The following is a 20,839-nucleotide window of genomic DNA, read 5'->3' on the forward strand; positions in this document are numbered from 1 at the left end:
ATGTGGGACTCGATCCCGGACCCTGGATCACACCCTGAGCCAAAGGCAGACGCTCAACCGCTGAGCCACCCAGGCGTCCCTGATAGGATGGTTTTGTGAGGATCAAAAGAATTCAAATATGTGAGAATACTGTGAAGTGTAAGCATTCAGATGGTCAAAATTATTTATTTAAACTTCTTTGGACAATAATGACTCTCCAAGTTAATTATATGTCAGAATCACCTGGAGGGCTTTAAAAAATACAGGTGGCAGTTTCCGGATCTTAGAGTGATACTTGAGAATTTGCATTTCTAGTAAGTTCCCCAATGATGCTAATGCCCCAGGTCCAGACATCACACTTTGAGAACCATTGACCTAGGAAAGCTCCAAACAAAATATGTGATGTCTAGAAGCAATCTAGGAAAAGAGTAAACAGTTTTGATGCTGTAGGTAAAAACAAAATGTGAAGAAAACGATAAGGGATAGAGATCTACTCTGAGCCAGACACTGCATAGGTAAGCTCCCCATCCTAGCCCTGGGATAAGAGATTCACTTTCCCTATTTTTCAGGAGTTGAGTGACTTGTAGGAGTCTTGTAGCCAGTAGGTGGAGTTGGAACTCAAGTCCAGGTGTCTGTCTGCAAAACTCACACTCTTTCTGCTTCACCAAGACAGAAGACAAGCAGGGAAACCACCTGTGAATCAGGCACAAAGCCATATCCATGCAAGAAGCAGAAACTCCATTTGCAGTGTGTGGCATCCGAGAATGCAGACACTATTGCTATTCTCATTCCCATTTAACAGTGGCCTTACAGTCCAGTGCTCGGGATGATGTGATTACTATAGAGGCAGTAGGACCCAGCGTGTAGTCCGAAAGCCAGGCTGCATGTCATAGCTCTGCTTTTACTAGCTGTCCTTTGCCAAATGACCTACCCCGCACTGAGCCTCAGTGTCCTTATCTATAAAATGTGGAAAATAAATTATGTATTTATATCTTATGGGGTTGGAGGAGGCATAAATGAAATGATGTGGGTATTTAGCATGTCACCTGGCACATACTACCTGTGAAAATGCCACTACTATAATTTTTGATAAGAACAAGAGGGAACAGAAAGATGATGAGAGATTTTGATTGGCTTAGCGATTTAAAAGACACAGAAAGAATAAATGTGGAGGCCTCCTAATGAGTTTTGTCTAACTTTTTAGTTGTTTGTGGCTGACAGATATTTCCTTAAACTTCTCTCTTCTTCCTCAGGGAACAGAAAAAGAAAGCCAGACCAAAAATCAAGGGAGAGTACTGAATTGGGCCCATCGTGGAGTCTTCCGAATATAGTTTGTACTGCGAAGAAGGACAGGCCCCGAAGGAGAGGAGGGGATGGATGGGGAAGGACTGGTCCTGGGGCACCAGGGGTAAGTCCTGTTTCTCACAGTGACCCATCACGGACTGTTGGCTACTGGGGAGCTTGACACAGGATGATTGTACCATTGTTCTGCCTGCATCACAGGCCTTTTGCTAAGAGAAATGCATTCCATGGGGTGAGGGAGAAGATGAATGCTAGTGGAGGTTCCCATGGAAACCAGCCTCCAGATGCAGCATTAACCATCCAGGTCTCTGACATCAGTGGAGCTTCCCAAAGTGAGAGAAAGTAGAAGGAGGAGAAAGGGTAGAAACACACCCCCCTCCTCAATTCATTAGCTATTTTTCCAGGTCATCTCAAAAGCCACTCTCCTGTGGAAGATTTTCCTTATCACCTCTCTTCTTTGAATTCCCTTTGTGTGGCCCTCAAGGCCATCATGACTCCTGTTGTCCAGATATAGGACAATGAGATTTAACCTAAATGGTTGCTTCATCCTGACTGGAACTCAACATCAACCTGGGACTCAGCATATGCTTCTGCTCAGAGACCAGCCTGGAGTCTTCAATTTCTGCAAGTGAAGCTCTAGTGGTTCCTTTGCTGCAAGTGGTGGCTGACTTCTTATGTTGCCTTTTGTTGTTTTTCTACTCAAGTATCTTCATCATTTCCCAGCATCCACTGAATCAATCCACTCTTCCCCATGTCATTTCTTACTCAAATGTAGCCCTGACTACTCGATTTGAGCCCTCTGTACAAACGACCAGTATTTTCTCACTCTTTCTTATTTCTATCACTAGAAATTCCTGGGCTGCCTTTCTCTCTATTTGAACATGGCCACTTTCAGGTTCCATATCCCTCTTGAGGGCTAGACAAACTCATGTTATCCTCTTGCCTGAATCTTGAACTATGCTATCTTTTACTATTCTCTCTTATTGTATTTTCTACCCCATAAAATGTTAAGATCTTTTGGGACAGGATCAGATCTTTTCCTTCTCAGTGATTCCTTAAATACTTAAAGCAATTCAGGCATTCAGTGGCTTTTCAAAACTGCTTCAACTTATTGAAGATTTTATAGCAATTGTGCATGGTGTTATTTCGAGTGTAGTGAGTGATATAGGGATAGAGAGATCTCCTATTACACAGATAACTATTATACAAGGTGGGGTAAGCCATAACAGGAGAAGAAACTAAATCCTACAAGGGAAGGCAAGAGCACTTATAAAGGAGAGTTCACACCTATTATGGGGAGAAAGAAGTGACACCTTGGTAAAAGCAATATTTGATACAGATTTTGGGGGAGGGACAAGACTTTGGGGGTGTTAAATGTAAGGAAACATTCTATAGAACAGAGTGACTTGGCGTAGTTTGGCAAAAGTAGAAGGTACAAGAGAGGGAATATTGGGGTGAGTGACTAAAGAGTTGGGTTGGATCTATGATACATCTAACACCAGGGAAGAGATTTACGTGGAGGGGCCATAAATGACTTTGAGCAGGGAAGTGGCAACTCAGCAGTATGCCTTAGGAAGACTGCTTCTGAAGTTCAGCTATCACCTGTGTTAGATGATGATCAACTGATGGCACAAGTGTGAGCTAAGTTTGGCAGAGGAAGTTGGGACAAGAAGCCTTGAACAAAGAATGTCTTAAGATAATGGATTTTGAACCCTCATCTTTTTGGCAGCAACAATACTAAGTTAAGGTGTCCCATAGGTATCTGTGGGCAGGGCCAGCCAACCACCAAATGATTTTTTGTCAAACCCTCTCTCTGCCCTCCAATTCCCCATCCTGGGGAGAACTTACTCCATAGACCAGTTCTCCCACCATGCCATTCCAAGCCTTGGTGTCAGGGTCACGGGCTCCATATTTTCCATCACTGACAATCTCAAGACGGTAGGAGTAGCCCACATGCTTGGCAATCTCTGCCGCCAGCTCTACACAGTAGCCCTCGTAGCGGTCATTGCCCTCAAACTGGTTGGCATTCTTCTTGAGCATCACATAAGGATCTTCCTGGTGGAGAAATGGGGTGGGGGAGAGAGAGAATGTGGGTTGTGGGTCTACTCATAGGTAAGGAGGACTTTGGCATGGCAGAGGAGGATTTCACCAATATTGGTTAACTTCAGAGAAGTCTCTACAAGTCCCTAAATCTACTTCCTGCATTTCTGGTCCATCACAAAATGTCTTGGCTTAAGGAAGCAAACTCTTAAAATATGAATATTTCATCATTGAGGTAGCTATCGGGCTCAGCTTTTTAAATTATGTTCCAGGAGCTCTTGTATTTTTTGGAGGTACCTCTAGAGGCACTATGTTGGGAAATTTGACTCTAAATAGTCTCCAGCTTTCTCATGGTCAATCATTGAAAATCACAGCAGCTCCACTTATATCTACTTTATAAAGTGGATATAAAGCAGCTAAAGTGCTGGGTTTTAGAAGACTTTCTTTGAAAATGGCTTTTTTTTTTTGTATATTTTTTTTTTATTGGAGTTCGATTTGCCAATATACAGCGTATCACCCGGTGCTCATCCCGTCAAGTGCCCCCCTCAGTGCCCATCACCCAGTCACCCCATCCCCCTGCCCATCTCCCCTTCCACTACTCCTTGTTCGTTTCCCAGAGTTAGGAGTCTCTCATGTTCTGTCACAGTCTCTGATTTTTCCCACTCATTTTCTCTTCTTTCCCCTGTGATACCTTTCACTATTTTTTCTATTCCCCATATGAGTGAAACCATATAATGTTTGTCCTTTTCCAATTGACTTACTTTACTCAGCATAATACCCTCCAGTTCCAACCACGTTGAAGCAAATGGCTTCTACTGAAAGTCTTTACAAAGTCTGAGAACCACCATAATTTAGTTCAGTATTATATTTTATATTTGGGAAAACTATGGCTCAAAGGAAAGTACGTGATTTACTCAAGGATACAAAGTGAAATAATTGCAGAACCAGAGTGAAAACAGCATCTCTGGCTTGTTTTTTCTACTCCCTCTTTCTAACTATGGCACAGTTTTGGCGAGAAGAGTGACTAGCTTTTGCTCCTGGGAAAACCTTTGTGTTGGTCTAGCTTGTATCCCAGGTAACCTCAATGAAGGACTGAGTACTCACTAGGATTGTAGTGACGATATATGTCCTATTCTGGACACTTGAATTGTCCCCCCCGGCTTGAGCATCAGTGGCTGCAGGGACAAACTTATCATCTTCATTCCAGTAACCGATCTGTTAAGGAGAGGAAGGTGATGACATAAGATAAGCCAGGCTCCCCAGGACTGGCCTACTGTGGACCATCCAGCCAACATCAGACAAAAAAACAAGGGCCTCATCATCACACCATACAATACCACACATACCAGGCTCTAAAATACTGGTATTTAAAAACAATGAGAGGTAAAATGCTCTCCAAGTCCTCCCAACCCCTCCCCTATGAATATCCTCACCATGATGGGCTGAGTCTGGAAATTGCCCCCTTTAAGGCGGGTGGGCGTAACTGTTAAAGCAGCTAAACCATTTTGTACTATGCAAGCCAGGGATGTGGAAATCAAATTCCCTACAGTTGTTCACAAACCCCTTTTTCCTCCATGCGTATTTACCCTTCTCTTCTTGAGGTTATTCTGAATGGTAGTTGGAATCATATGATTTAAAAATTACATTCCTTTTGCTTTCTTTTTAGACTAACTGTATTTTTCCATCTAGATTTAACTTCCTCAGTGATGGTTATTTTATCTTTTATCATTTATTTCCCCTATTTTCAATTATAAACTATTATAATACTGAGGATATATTAGTGCCTAAAATACTGGCTGAAAACATTATTTTTTTTTTTTTTTACATCAGTAGCTTATTTATACTGGCTTATTTTCCAAGGTCTTTCAGCAAATATTTATTGGATCCCTATTGTGTGCAAAGCTCTGAGCTAAAGCTCTGGTAATATTGTATGGTGGGTTGAGAGAGATACAAAAGTCTAAGAGGTAGTCCTTGCTCTTAGAAGTCCCCCAGCCTACTTGGAAAGAGATGACACATGCAACACATGAGATCATGAAGGATGCACAGGTTGGGCCCAAGCCTTTTAGGCTGGAGAAACTTGAACATATGCCAAGATATAAAGGCAGGAATCTGCCCAGATACGTAAGTTCAATGGCTCCTGGGTAGAAGATAGAGTTAGCTCAACAGGGCAGTGGGCACATGGGTCTGAGTAGGAGATGGATTCAAATGCCAGGCTAAACGCTATACACTTTATCCTGAAGGCAACAGGGAGTCATGGAAGGTTTAGAAAGAGCAGAATGGCATGGCTAATACACACATATTCACAAACACACAGTTCTGTCTCTGTCTCTATTTATTGTTGTGTTTTGTTATTCTGCCGGTTGTAGACATAGGGTCAAAAGGGAAAGAGAACTGGAAGCTCATATGCAGAGGGAGGAGCAGGCCTTCCACCAGCCAGAACTTAGCTCAGGCTTCCAAAGCTGAGGCACATGCCAGTGGTCAACAAAACTAGCACTGTCACCTTGATGTGTTTCCCTGTTCCCTCAGTTGGAAAGAAGCAATTCTCTCTGTGATCTTACTGCCATTAACAGCAATGATGATAATTGCCAACACTGATTATGTTCTTGCTATATCAGATACTGAGTGTTTTGAAGTTTTTGTACCATTTCATTTGGCTTAGGGGGGTTTGTAACTTACTCAAAGTGATGTACCTGGAAGGTGGCTATGCTATTCTTGGTATGAGGGGACTCAGGTCGGGGCTGAGAATCATCTTAGTTAACATTTAGTGAGTGCTTACTGGGTTTCAGGCATTCTCCTAAGTGTTTTTTATGTTTTAACTTCTTCCATCCTCACAAAAAACCTATGAAGTGGGTACATGGAGCCAGAATATTAATCAGGAAGGTTGCCTGCAGGGCCATGCCCTACGTGCTCTGCTAAGCTGCCTGCCCACCACTGAAGGCCTTAAGTAGGTCTCCAGTGGGGACCATCTCGATCTCTCCACCATGCTGCAGGCTCCTGGTGGAAAAAGCCAGAGGTCTATTCCTTCTAGGATACCTTTCTTTGCTCAGCATAGTCTTTCACAGAGAAGCAGTTCAAGAAATGTTTGTTAAGACAATGTGTGCCTCCGACATGGAGACAGTAGACTGTGTCAATGGTGAGACAGCTCAGAGGCCTCTCAGGACACTGGGTCAAGATCTACCATCAGTGCACATGCACAATGTTGTCTTCTAGTCACTATGGAAGGAGATCTTTCTAATGACACAAGAACCAGAAACTTAGATTTCCAGAATGTCAGAGCTGGAAGGAAGAGGCATGAAGAATCATTTCTTCGAACCCTTTCCATTTATAGAGAGGGACCAGGGCACTTGTGCAAAGCCAGGATGCAGTCTAGCCTCCCTCACTTTGCTAGGCCAGGGCTCCTTGGAACCCTGGGGGCATCTGTGGGAATCTTTCCCCACTTTCATGGGAGGTGGGTGAGGGGTCTGGAAGTTGGGGGGAAGCTCTAGGTTCCTCATTCCTCTTTCAAAACAGTCAGCTCTGCTTTTTCGCATATTGGGATTCCCTTTTACAAGGAGCTCTCAGGCTGAAAAATTTTAAAACCACTATAGTAGTATATCATGATGCAAGTTTCAAAAGAATTTCCAAAGCACTTTCACAACATTTAACTCTTTTGCTCTTTAGGCCATTCAGATAGCAGACAGGCTTGGAATTATTTTCTCTCCTCTATAGATGGGATAACTGAGGCTTGGGGAAGTCAAATGATCTAATTTATACAGATTATATAGCAGATTAGTGGCAGGGCATAAAAGCCAGGTTAGATTATTTAATATAATCAATACAAACTTGGAAGGAGGTCTGGTAAATGTCATGTCCCCCCTCAAAGATGGTGATGATAAGGGGTTTTCATTCCCTTTCCCTTTTTCCTTCTTTTCCATCCTCCCCTTCTTTCCTCCCTCCCTGCCTTCCTTTTCTTCACAATTAGCCCCAGGTTTAGTTGCTCCTACTCAAACCACCAATATAGAGCAGGTTGCCTCCTTTGATAGGCAACTAATTTCTCTAAAACCTACAGTATATTATTAGGTATGATTTTTTAAAGTGGGTCTTGATAGTCAAGAGGTTGATCTCCAGCCTAGACAGACCTGGTTTAAAAGGTAGAGTTTCTTAATTACTATTTTTACCTTTCTTTTTTTAAGATTTTATTTATTTATTCATGACACACACACACACACACACACACACACACACACACAGAAAGGCAGAGACATAGGCAGAGGGAGAAGCAGGCTCCATGCAGGGAGCCTGATGTGGGACTCGATCCCAGGACTCCAGGATCACACCCTGGGCCAAAGGCAGGCAGTTAATCGTTGAGCCACCCAGGGATCCCCAGTTACCTGACCTTAGTGGGCCTTAGTTCTTGCTCTATAGAATGGATACATCAAAAGTACCTGAGTATCTGATACAGTATGTCTGTCTCTTGGGGCTGCTGAGGATTAAATGAACTAATGCATGTACAACAATGAGTATAGTGTGTGGCTCAAGTTGTCAGTAAACTAAAAAATGATTTCAGGAGGGTATGTCTTAGTTGAAGACTAACAGATTTCTGTGGTATAAGACATTTCAGGATCAATTAACTATTAAAATTGTCAGTTTCCAAAAGAAGTATACAGCATTTCTCAAATTCATTTGGCAAAGTAACCCTCTTTACATACAGAATGCCCTAGGGGAAGCGCTCCACAAACCACAAAATATTGTTCTAAAATCCCAGGTTATTATGATAAAAGAAGGGGAAAAAGCAAGATAAATCTGTGTAAACCCAATTTATATGGCTTAGAGACTTTAATTTCAAAGATAGTGGTCCTTCAAAGCTAGTATCATGGCACTAGTGTTAAATTGGGATCTATAAAAATGATTATATAGCTTAGCTTATATATAGATTCCTTGATATCAAAAGCTAGAGGAATAGTTAAATGTTGCAAACAAGTTTATTTTATGCCTAACCCTTTTGTAGGGAAATAAAACAATATCACCAGTCAGAAGAGCAGGGTGACACCAAAACCCAGCTTTCACCTCATGTAAGCTAGCAGGCTGAGAAATCTGGTTCCACAGTTCAATGAAAAGAAAGTTGGCAAAGATTTTTGAAGAGACACTGCACTTCAGAGATGAGAGCAAATTTCCCTTTCTTAGAGAAATGGGTTGAATTATTATACAGCACTTTGATTTTCTACTGAGGATATGCAGGACCTTTGATTCTATCTGAAAGTAAATCAGAGCTAGTGGTTGGGTAAAGAATGGAGCCCACTATTCAGGAGAGGATTTAAACAATTCTATCAGTGAGAGGTCTTCTCCTGGGGCCAGTTATAATTTTTGATCTTCTGTTTCCATGTACCTCTAAAGATTCTTTGAATGTAGGAAATGAGTCTAGATGTCAGATCAGATATTTTTAAAGTGAATGAAGTCTAAGAATGAGATGATTATAGAACAGTAAATTCAACTGATCTACTTTGCGCAGTTAGCAAGTCATTTTTACACAACTGTATCTCCCAGCTGCCCCTACAGCCACAGCCTGGGACCTCCAAAAATGAGACCTGTTATAATACATTCTTAAAAAGTAAGCTGCCTATTATGGCCAAGACAACTAAATGACCAGCAAGGATTCTTGTTCTGTTTCCCTAGCGTACAGGTGTTGATGGGAAGTGGCTCCCTAGCCAGCAATTACAATTCCCAGTCTACCTGGCATCTAGGTGGGCCGGTAAGACTGGGTTCTGGCCAGTGGACTGCTGCAGAAGTGATGTATATCTCTCCTAGCCTGACTCCCCCAAATCTCTGAGGCAGTTTCTTCCTCATTTGTTAGCAAGATATTGAGAGCCAGAAAGATGCAAGCAGACAGTGGAACCTCTGAAATCCTGAATCTTAACCAGAGCCCTCAGCCCAAAAACTAATCATCAGATGTATAAGAATTAAACATCTATTGCATTAAGAGCTAAGAATTCAGAGTTGATCTGTCACAGCAGTTAGGGTTATCTTAACTAACACACTTAAAGAATTAGTTTATGCATGACTTTGAATTCTGCTTTGAGTTCTGTGTTATTTCAAATTTGGCAGCATTTTTGTTTAATACTGGCTAGCAGATCTATGGAAATATAGGCCAGAAGAGTATGCACTCTGGTTGCTTAGCAACATCCAATAAACTGTCCACTCATTTAATAAATAACCACTTATTTGCATGTGCTTACTATGCGTCAATATATTGTAGGCACTGAGGACATAATAAATAACACAACAATGGTCCCTGCTTCTAGAGAGCTGACATTTTAGTGGCAGGGAGTTGGAGAAGAGGGGAAGAAAGACAATATCTATCCAAACCAGTAGTCAGCAAACGACCTGTAAAGAAGCGGACAGTGAATGTTTTAGGCTCTGTGGGTCATAGAGTCTTTGCTGTAACTCCTCATCTCTGCTGCTGTTGTGCAGAAGCAGTCACAGACATTATCTAAACAAATGGGTGTGGCTGTGTTCCAAGGAAATTTTATTTATGGATACTGAAATTTTATTTTGTAAAATTTCACATATCATAAAATAGTCCTCTTTTGATTTGTTTCAACCATTTAAAAATGTAAAAACTATTAGCTCATGGGTTATAAAAAAGAAGGCAGCAGGCTGCATTTGGTGTATAGGCTGAAGTTTGCCAACCCTGATCTAGATCAATAAACCAACAAGAATATATCAGAAGGGCTAAGCATTAAGAAAGAAATAGAATGGGATAATGGGATTGTGCCAGATGGGCGAGGGCCACTTTAGATAGCTGGGTCAGGGGCAGTCTCTCCAAAGTGACTTCATTTGAGCCAAGACCTGAACCACAGGGAGAGACAGTGCAGGAAACTGCAGTGATAGAGAACACCAGGCAAAGGGATAGAAAGATGTCAGGGTAGCTGCGAAGTGATGAGCTAGAGAAAAAGGAGTTAAGAGCCCGTGCCAGAGGGAAGCGGCATCTAGGGTTCTGAAGGTCAAGGTGAAGGGTTATATTTACTCACAACAGGAAGCCAGTGGAAAGTTTTAAGCAGAGGAGAAATAGAATCTGATGCAAATTTGAACATTTTTGCCAGTTCTTGTGGTGGGAAATGGCTTTGTAGAAGAGTAAGGACGTAGACAGCAGGACTAGTGACAGGTCAGGAGGCTCCTGAATGTGTCCAGGCAGGTGTGGAGGTGGCCTGGGCTCCAGGGCCAGCAGTTGAAATAGAGAGAGGTGGATGGGTTGGAGTGATGTCTTAGAGGATTTGGCATGTCCAAAGTTGGGTAGCAAGGATTTACAGAAAAACTTCAAAAGATCCTATGGAATGGGAAGGCTGTGAATTCTTTGGGACTGTAGGTTACTTTTGACATCAACAGGACTTTGTGTCACTTTAGTTTGCTTTCCTGCCCAGACTTTCCTCTGCAGTTACACAGAGGGTTAGAACCAGGGATAAGAAATTTGTGGCAGGGCAGGGGGACTCAAGTTAGGTTGCAATGAGAAGTAGTTGCTTGCAGTCAGATTAGAAGATATCCATAGGACCAATGACGATGGTAAAGATGGTTAAATTCACAGTGCTGGTCCTTTGATGAAAGGAGAATTTCCCCTACATTTCTCCCTTGGCAGCCATTTATCAGAATTTGTGATCTTACCTGAATTTGACGAGGTATTTTAGATCTCAGATAGAGATCTCTAAATCAGCACCCCTGGTGAACAAGATTTCCTGAGGATTTGGCTTTAACAAAGCCAATGACAATTCTGGGATCTGTAGCTGTGAAATGTATGATGTATGGATGCTTGGAAGTGTGCACATTTCAGTGGCATGTCAGATTGGCCCCAGATACCTGTAGGGCATGTTGGCACATCAGTGCCAAGGATATAGGCCAGAAGATCAGGAGAGTGTCCCCAAGGCCCCAAATCAAGAAGCAGCAGCTCCTCTTTATTACATATATCAGGTAAGGCCACGTAATGTTCATTGATACGAACACAAATAGGTCACTCTTGAATCTAAGAAATTACTTTGCTAGGAGGCTGATTGAGTAAAAGGCCTGAAGCCACAGATGTGGAGGAATTGATTTTCTCAAAGTCAGATTCCCTGTAAACAAAGGATGCTTGAGCCCACAGCCTAAGCAAGAATTTAGTCATTGGAAAGTAAGTTGAAAAACAGCCTCAGGATCTGAAAAATAAAGCACAGCCATTTGCTCATGGATTTTAAGGTTATTCTGTTATTTCTGTTTGGTGGTTTATCCATTCCATGGTCTTGTATAGCCTGATTCACTCAAACTCAAGGCTGACCAAAACAAACAAACAAACAAGCCAAAAATCCCTGTGGCCCAAAGAAGGAAGTTTAAACAAACAAAGCAAACATGCGCTGAATGATGTCCCCTACATGTCAGGTGCTATTTTCCTGAATCCCTCACTGTAAGTAGAGGGGGCAAGAGGCAGTTTCCTTTAATTCTGATAGCAACACTGTGAAGGTGAGGATATTATTCCTCTTTTGGAGGAGATGATATAACTGAGTTCCAGGGAGGCTAAATAACCTGTTCCAGGTCATGTGCCTAGTAAAGAGCAAAGCAGAGACTTAAATCCTGGCCTCTCTGCCTCCAAACCTAAGCTCATAACCCTTTTGCCTGTGTTTCTCATCAAACTACCTAGACCACCATGAGCCTCCTTGCTGGGGGAGCAGGTTTTTTAAAATGTGCACACTCCTGAGCCTCATCTCTGTTCTCTAAAAGCAGAGCGTCCAGCAGTTGGGACCCAGGAATCTATGCTTTTAATGACCTCTAGTGAGTAGAAAAATTCTATTTTTCTATTAGAAGAAATTTCTTTTTCTATTTTCTATTAGAAGAATTCTTCTATTCACTGAAGTTTGAGAACCACTAATCTTGCTACAGTAAGTGTAAGTCTTGAGGAGCTGAGGGGCCTCCCCACAGTCTCTGGTAAGTTGTAGGGTCAGCACAAAGTGCTGAGACTCCTGTTCCCAGGAGGAGTGATTGGGGGAGTTCATACCAATGGGCAGTTGGTCAGCTGAGGAAGGTCCCTAACCCCATTTGCACCAAGGAAGCTGGAGTCCAGCCAGGAGAGGGATGATATAACTGGAGGGGTGAGGCTGACGAAGATGTCACATGCATTAGTGTTCAAGGCATCAGTGCAGAGAGGAATTAGGGGTTGCACAGCCCAGCACCTCTCACTCATTTTAAAGACCCAGAGAAGTTAAGGCCACCTTTTTGGGTGATGACAGAGCCAGGGTAGTAGTCTCTGCCTTCTACTCATCCTTATCTCATCACCATTATATCTAGCCTACTGGTCACATGTAGAGAAGAATCTGGCTTTATTTTCAACCACTTCATTACCCTGCAGGGAAAAGAACTGGATAAACATCCATGTTTTAATTTTGACAATCACACAACTGCTCATATATTGTATACATGTGCCAATTTTGTCCACCAGAAAATAGCAATACTTTTTTCCCCCCTGAAGGCAATAGGCCATTCTGAGAATTCTGAGGGAAAGCCCAGGTCTATTCATGGTCAACAATTTTCTATGTAGGAGCAACTAGCTTGCCTGCTCAAGGCCTTACACAAAAGAACTACTTTTATGTTTTCATGTATACTGCAGGGGGTGACACCACCCCTTCTCTGCATCTGAAAGGAAGATGGTCTGGGAAGGAGGTCACATAACTGGTGTCCCTTCTAAGGGCAGCAAAATACTCTGAGCTCTCCATTCCCCACCACCAGTCATTGGAAATGTTCCAATTATGTCGCTTGAGCCACTCAGCTGTGGCAGTGGCTGCAGCAAGACGAATGTGGCCTGGAGGGTCATAGGGCCCAAATTAAGGTCCTCATTTATTCATATCTCACTCAAAGACCTTAGGCAGCTTTTTGGGCTGGCCTGCCTCAGTTAATCCATCTAGAAAAGGAGAACTATATGATGAAGCTGGTGTTCTTTACAACCACACCAAAGGACAAAATGCTTTGAAAAAGGTAAACAAGTCATCCCAGTGCTTTCAGACTTTAGTCACATGCCACCTCCTTGACATTGACCATACCTGTCAGTAACCACTCACACAGGTGACATTCACTGAGCCACGATCAGGTGCCAGTACATACATGATATGTCTCCATTTTATAGATGTGGAAATTGAGGATTTATAAGAGCTATGTAACCTAGTTGATGTCTTTTCCGGTGTGGTAGTCAGAAGAACAGGGGAAAACAGAAATGAACTCAGACTTGGATTATTTCTGGATGAGCATTGCTTGCAGTAGATTCCCCACAAGGTACACAGCCTGCTAATATCTTGATTTTAGCCCAGTGAGAACTAAGTAAGACTTGTGACCTATGATATATTTGTGTTGTTTCAGCCACTGTTTGAGGTAATTAGTTACAGCAGCCATAGGAAAATAGGAAAATAATACAGCCTTGGGGGAATGGGATGTGGTAAGATAAGACTATGGAGGGTGGGGTTCCAGACAAGAGAGAAAAGTATCTGGGTTTATGGGAAGTGGGGACAGAGAGCATAAGCAGAGCTGTCTGGTAGAACTTTCTGTGATGAGGGAAATGTTCTCCATCTGTGCTGTCTCCTTGGCTACTAACCACATGGGGCTCTTGAGCACTTACCACATGGCTAGTCCAACTGAGGGACCGATTTTTCAATTTTGATTAACTAAAAATTAAATTTAAATAGCTGTGCATGGCTAGTAGCAACTGTATTTGACATCACTGGTATAGACAGCATTAAGTTTGAGTGATTAGACCCAACTTTCAACGTGCCAGGCCCAGCACTTAATACTTCTGCACACATGAGGTCATTCAATCCTCTCAATGAGCCCATTGAGGTTGGCAGCTCCAATGGGGTTGGCATTATTTGAGGTCATTTAATCCTCTCAATGAGCCCCATTGGGGTTGGCATTATTTAAGTGATCCTCATTTACCAGAAGAGAAAATGAAGCACAAAGAACCTGAATAACTTGTCCAGAATCATGGACTGGTAAGTGGTGATGCCAGGATTGAGTTCCAGGATTCCAGAGCTAACACTCTGGTCCATGGCACTCTACTAACCTTCTACCATACTATGCCATGCCTCTCACCACTGCATCGTGCCACCATAAGGAATAAAGAGTATAATGGAGGCCATGGACAGAAAAATAGAGGCTGCCATGAGGCCTAAAAACAGAGACCATGGAAGGCTTCCCTAGAGAGTGACATTTACTCTCAGTGTTAAGGTGGTGAAGGAATTGGCTAAGAAAAAGAGGGGAATGCACACACATATTTTTCACTCCTTCCATAGGAGAAATGGAGTAGATGTGACCAAGTGTGGATCAGGAGAAAATGGCTTAACTTCATCAATAATCATCATTCTCAATTTCTTCAGAATCCCTCAGGGACAGCAGTAGCATTTCATGCACATCTATTACTTTATATTTTCAAAGTATTTTCCCATCCTTTGGATCTTCACTATTACCCTGCAATAAAGGTAGATATTTTTTTATCTCTATTTTGAAGATGGGTGAGTTAATTCACAGAGAACTAGCCCAAAGTCCCGGCTAGTTAGTGGCAGAACTGAGTCTAGAATCCTTGTTGCCTGAGTCTCTTCAAAGAGATTCAGTCCAGGAAAGATGGGCTCACAAAGCCCTGCACTCTGGCCCTCTCCTCCGCTCAGCTCTAACTTCCCTGTGGAATGGAAGCAAAGGTGGCCTTTACCTTTCGGATGCCATCATGCTTCATTTCAATCACATGAAGGGTGTAGTTGGTCCGGCGTCCCTTCTCATTAAACTGCACGTTTCCTGTCAAGCCTTCAAACCGCACCTGGAAAGGAAAGCCAAGTAGTGAACCATGAACTCAGAAGTCCCACTTCCATTTTGTTTACTTTTGCTGCTGAAGCAAAAATCCAGAACCTGAGAAGCTTACATAGGATGAGGTTTTGGAACAACACAGCTACTAAAAAACCTCACTACTCCCTTGCCCATAGCAGACATTGCCATCAGAGCACAGTTCTATTTCTTACCAAACGGATTCATCCTCAAAACCTTTTTCATCTGTTGCCTGAGGCAAACAGTAACAATGGATCAATGTAGATTCCGATAAGAAATCTCTGCACCATCCCTGAAAGAACACCCCTTATCATGACCATACTCTCAAAACACCCCCTTATCATGACCATACTCTCAGAACACCCCTTATCATGAGGTGGCCCAGGCCGTCAGACACATGCCGTTAGTGGAGAAAGAGAAGGAGGTCTATAAAGGACAGAGAATAGTGTGTGCCATCCCTGGTGGGTCAGGAGAAGAAGCCAGCCTTATAATGCCTCAGGATGCCTGAATATGGTTTCTTAGTTCCCTTGTGAGGCTGGGGAATAAAATTTGTGGGAATCTGAAGACCTGGAACTGGGAGATCTGAATTTGACCCTAAGAAGCTCAGTGTCCTTGGATGATTCACCTCTCTAAACCTCTGGTTTCCAAAATTCCAGGCCTATCTAGATGACACAGCAAATGAGAAAGTGCTGTGAAAATTTTAAAATACCCAAGGAGAACCCTCCATGTTAAGACCAGAGCATGCAGGGCTTTAAACAAGTCTCATCTGGTTTAAACAAAATTTCTCTATTCAATCACAAATATGCTGTATGGGATTTCTTTCCCACAAACGAGTTACATCAAACTCTCATGGCCTCATATCTTCAATATCATATAAAAGATCAAGTGGCCAACATGTGGGATTCAAGAGCTTTAGTCAAATCTGCTACTCTGGAGGTGACCAATAAATCTCACCCAAGTCCACCCTCCAGTTAAGGATGAGTCTAGCTATATGTCATGTGCTCAGGTACAAGAAAGCACATTCTCTAATGGTGACCCACCATGTGTTCTCAGATCAGTCTGGCTTAAGGCCAGTCAGGTGAGTGTCTACCTGTAACTCAATAGTAACCCGGCTCCGTAACCCGACACCATTTATTTCCCCCCTTCAAATAGCTTAAAGGGAAGACTTATAGGGTTTTATCTCTTTCTGACAGTGACCAGCTCCTGTGTCCTCAGAAGATTTAAGAATAGTTGGGGTGTGTGTGTATTTGAGAGAAGGAGTGGAGGAGTGAAAGAGAGAGAGACAAGGAGGGACAGAAGGAGTGAGGGAGACTGACTGCTCTGAGGATGACCCTCTCTCATCACCTTCTGGTGTGAAGTCTCAGTGGGGAGGTCATGACAGGCCCAGAGCGCTGAACAAATTATACAACAAGCTCTTCACTCTCTCAGATGAAATATGGAAAAATCCTTACTCTGGAAAAGTCTAGGCTGGCTTTGCTTTTCAGAGAGAAAACAAAGCATGTCCTCCTAGGAAGAATAAGAGGAAGGGAGCCATTTTAATCCATTTACAACTTTACCTTCTCACCTTCATTGTCTCTTGCCCATCTCTGGCTTTCCCATTGATTCGAGTTCTAAGTACTGGTTTATCTAACTCCTCTGGGAATACAGACTGAGACACATGTTCAGATGACCGATTTTCCCAAACAGAAGGAGGGGTGTCGTAAATGATGCAAATAGGCATCTGTCCTTTGGCCCTGGTCTCACATATCATAGCGATTATTAGTATGGCATTTTAGTATAAATTGTGTAATACTTCTATGACTCAGTTTCCTCATTTGTTTAATGGGAGCAGTTAAGAGTCAATTATGCCTTAAGGTTGTTTTAAGGATTAAATGAGATATTTTATGATCGATGCTGGCCTCATGGTGAGTATTCAACAAAGGCCAGCTGTTATTTTTATTGTTAGTAATAGTGTCGATAATAACTACCACTATTTGCCAAGTGTTTCATGTTTATAAAGCACTCTCATGCATATTCATCTCCATATACAGGAACCCCTAAGGTATGCCATTTAGAGAAGATCTTCCCTTACGTGGGAGAAACCAAATCTCTGGCAGGTAAACTGATTTGCTCTAGACTTAAGACTTCTCAATGTCAAAGGCTGGCCTAAAATCCAGGGCTTCTGATATATTCCAGTATCTTCACTGATAATGCCAAGTGACCTCTCAAACAGGGGACAATGCTACCTTGCTAGGCTATGAGTGGGTGACACAGAAATATGCACAGCAGGATGGTCTACATGCCTACTACTGCCACCCACTGTTGCTGGGCATATCCCCCACCATGCTTTGTTAATGCCTAACTATGAGGCCATGGCCGTGGGCAGGTCACCGAGCCTCTCTCTGTTCTTGGTTTCCTCCTCAAAGAATGGACATGCTTCGTGTATTGCCTGGGACATGAACATTCCATGTGAAGTGTACATTATTTGAATGGTGAGGATGATGAGGATGGCTACTACGACAACTCTGGGGTAGCAGGGTAGGTAAGGTATGGAAGAGTAAGATGACTTTAGCATTGAAGCCTTGAGTCTGCTAAATTGTTATTTCAGAGTAGGGGACTCCCTCAGCACAAATGAAGATCTCGTCACTGTCATTTTTTCAAGACTTTTTTGATTTCCAAAAAAATCATTAGCAAAATTTTAGGTCTCCTACCTGGAGGGACTTGCAATGTCACATGTTTTCATAGGAAGATGTTTATTTTTTTTCCCCATAGGAAGATGTTTATTTGACGTTCACAGAAACCCATTAAGGAGCAAGAATAGCAGTTATTTTGCCCATTTTATAGATAGGATTATTGAGACTTAGAGCTTATGGCACTTGGGTTCAGAATTCACAGTGAGTCATGAGAGGTCTGGGGCAGCTGTCAGCTCTTACTCTCTAGTTGGAGAAGCCAAGACTTACACATACTTAAATAAATCGGAAAGGAGATGTCCCAGAATCACCCTTCTATGATGGCAGAGCAAGGAGAGGTCAAGAGAATGGCTCAGCCCCAAACCATTTATGTGGACAGTGTGGACTCATAGTCAGAAGCAGCAGCTTCTCAGAAACATCCACTCTGGGCAAATCAGGAAACTGCTGTCCTATCCATCAGGGCTGAATTTCTTGGCCCTCATCCTTACCATCACCCATCTGAGGAAGACTGGGGTCAGACTGAGTTTACTCTTAGTTCTTGTTTCCTGGAACTCCTGTTGCCATCCTGGCTCCTGCCAGCTCCCTCTGTGAAAAATAGAGGATTAGCTGTGGTTTCCTGCAAATGGTATTGTGTGCCAGCTCAGAGTCGGCCACCAATGAGATGCTAAAGCACAACTTTTCTTTCCTGCTTTGTACAGGAGAGTGCCGGGTGGTGTTTCCACTATTTGAGGCATCAACACTGCAGCCTTCTCCACCTCCTATTCCTGGGGGAGGCAGAAGAGATGCTCCAGACCCAGGGCTTCTGTAACCTCTTTGTGGCTGCCTTCAGGTGGATCCATCCTCATGGTCCTTCCTCCTGAGGGCCTGCTGGTTATGGGAGGTCAGGGCCTGTGGACTAGGTCCCCAGTGGACCGCATTCTGTTTATTGTGGCTAGGGCAGGTCTCAGGACTCTTATGAGTTCCTACTTTCCCATGTACACAATGGGAAGAATAACTTGGCTTTAACCATCTCATTTAGTTGCCTCAATATTCAAAGAACCTTATTCTTTCTCTTTCTTTTTTCTTTCTTTCTTTTTTTTTTAATTTTTATTTATTTATGATAGTCACACAGAGAGAGAGAGAGAGGCAGAGACACAGGCAGAGGGAGAAGCAGGCACCATGCACCGGGAGCCCTACGTGGGATTCGATCCCGGGTCTCCAGGATCGCGCCCTGGGCCAAAGGCAGGCGCCAAACCGCTGCGCCACCCAGGGATCCCTTCTTTCTTTCTTTTGTTCATTCTTTCATTCATTCTTCTTTTTCTTTCTCTCTTTCTTTCTTTTCTTTTTCTTTTCTTTCTTTCCTTCCTTCCTTCCTTCCTTCCTTCCTTCCTTCCTTCCTTTCTTTCTTTTTCTTTTAACTTTTGAACCTTGTGACAAGCCAATGAGGCAGGCAGTATTAAGAGGATGATGTACATTTAGGAGCTGAAGAAATCAATACCAGAAAAGTTAAGGAGTTAGTCCAAGATATTTGAGCTAGGGCTTGGTGGAGCCATGATGAGAATGCAACTTTTCTCCTCCTAACTCCCTAACAGCTGAACATGATGCCCACAAGCCCTCGCTTGTACCCTGACTCTAGTCTCCTGCTGGATATCATTTACATCTCTATCCACACCCTCCAAAACCCTATTCACTCTTTGTTTGAATTTATCCTTCCTTTAAAGCTTTCATGACTATCCATCTCAATTGGCTTGAGACAGTTCCAATCCACATCTCTTATTCTGGATAAATTGATGATAGCTTTCTCTTTAATTCGTAAGTGTCCCAGTTTGGACGCTGAATTGTATGGTCACTTTATTTATTTATTTATTTATTTATTTATTTATTTATTTATTTATTTATATTTTATTTATTTATTCATGAGAGACACACACACACACACAGAGGCAGAGACCCAGGCAGAGGGAGAAGCAGGATGCAGGGAGCCCATGCGGGACTTGATTCCAGGACTACAGGATCACACCCTGGGCTGAAGGCAGACACACCAAACCATTGAGCCACGCAGGTGGCCCTGATCACTTTATTTAAAGCCTCAGTCCCATTCTTATAGGAAGCCTTGTTGATGTCCACATTCCCCAGTCATGGCATTCTGCTGTGAACATCCATAGGATTAAGAGCTTGGCTATTTTATTTATACCTTAATCCATACCTTTTTAGCTAGTGTTTCTTGAGTTTGTCTTTGATTCAAAAGTATGTCTTGCATCCTAAAAGGCAGGAACTATGTCTTACACCCCTATTGCTCACACCACTTCAGATCTCACTTAGCAAAATGCTGGGGATACCTTCCTTTTGATATGTTTGATTACTGCCTGACAGATTGCAAACACGAAAACTAAGAGGTTTGATTATTATTTGGGGAAGGTATTCTTCACCTGAAGTCCTAGGATGGGCTTCCAGGAGTATATATGGTCTCTTGACTCCTGGTCATTCAAAAATATATGTATCTACATGTGTGCATTTTTCTAGGAAAAGCAGTCCAGAGCTTTTAGAAATCATATCTTTGATGAGCCTATGATGTCCAAATGCTAAGAGCCTGACTTGGGGAGCTGCATCTTTTCTGCCAGCCAGAAGCAGACTTATGGGCACCCTCGTGTCTACTCCTTCCTGGAGTACTGGGAGCTTCCAGGACATGGGCTCATTACTATTCTGAACGGCTCCCTGGATGTCAGGCAAGCAGTAGGCAGGCGACTGATGATCTTCCCTCTGTTCCTGGGGAAATTACTGGAGGATGAGGGGGATAAGGGAGTGCACAGACACTATCCAAGGTCATGTGCTACTGCTAGCTGGGCCATAGCCCTGTGTCTCCCCTGCTGGGCTGGACCTCTGAGACTTCAGAGCAGTTACATATACAGAGTGAAGTAGCAAGTAGAGTTGTGTTGGAGTTCCAATTTTACTGTTTCACCACTAACCAGCTATATAATTTTGGAAAATTAAAAAAATACCTCTGAGGCTCAGTGTCTCCAATTATAAAGCACAATTAATAAAACTAGCTACCTCAGAGTATTATATTGAGGATTTAA

General features: G+C 42.8%; 1 protein-coding gene across 4 annotated transcripts in view; it reads right to left on the reverse strand.

The window, feature by feature from the left end:
* GRIA1 (glutamate ionotropic receptor AMPA type subunit 1) overlaps positions 1 to 20,839 on the reverse strand; it is a 299,091-nt gene that overhangs the window by 92,440 nt on the left and 185,812 nt on the right. For all 4 annotated transcript variants that reach the window (XM_072824421.1, XM_072824420.1, XM_072824419.1 and 1 more), the window contains 3 exons: positions 15,005 to 15,109; positions 4,426 to 4,536; positions 3,130 to 3,336 (listed from right to left, as the gene is read on the reverse strand). In XM_072824421.1, coding sequence (XP_072680522.1) covers positions 3,130 to 3,336; positions 4,426 to 4,536; positions 15,005 to 15,109 — 423 coding nt within the window. The remainder of the gene's footprint in view (positions 1 to 3,129; positions 3,337 to 4,425; positions 4,537 to 15,004; positions 15,110 to 20,839) is intronic.

This window comes from Canis lupus, chromosome 4 (assembly GCF_048164855.1).
Source record: "Canis lupus baileyi chromosome 4, mCanLup2.hap1, whole genome shotgun sequence".
Classification (NCBI taxonomy): Eukaryota; Metazoa; Chordata; class Mammalia; order Carnivora; family Canidae; genus Canis; species Canis lupus.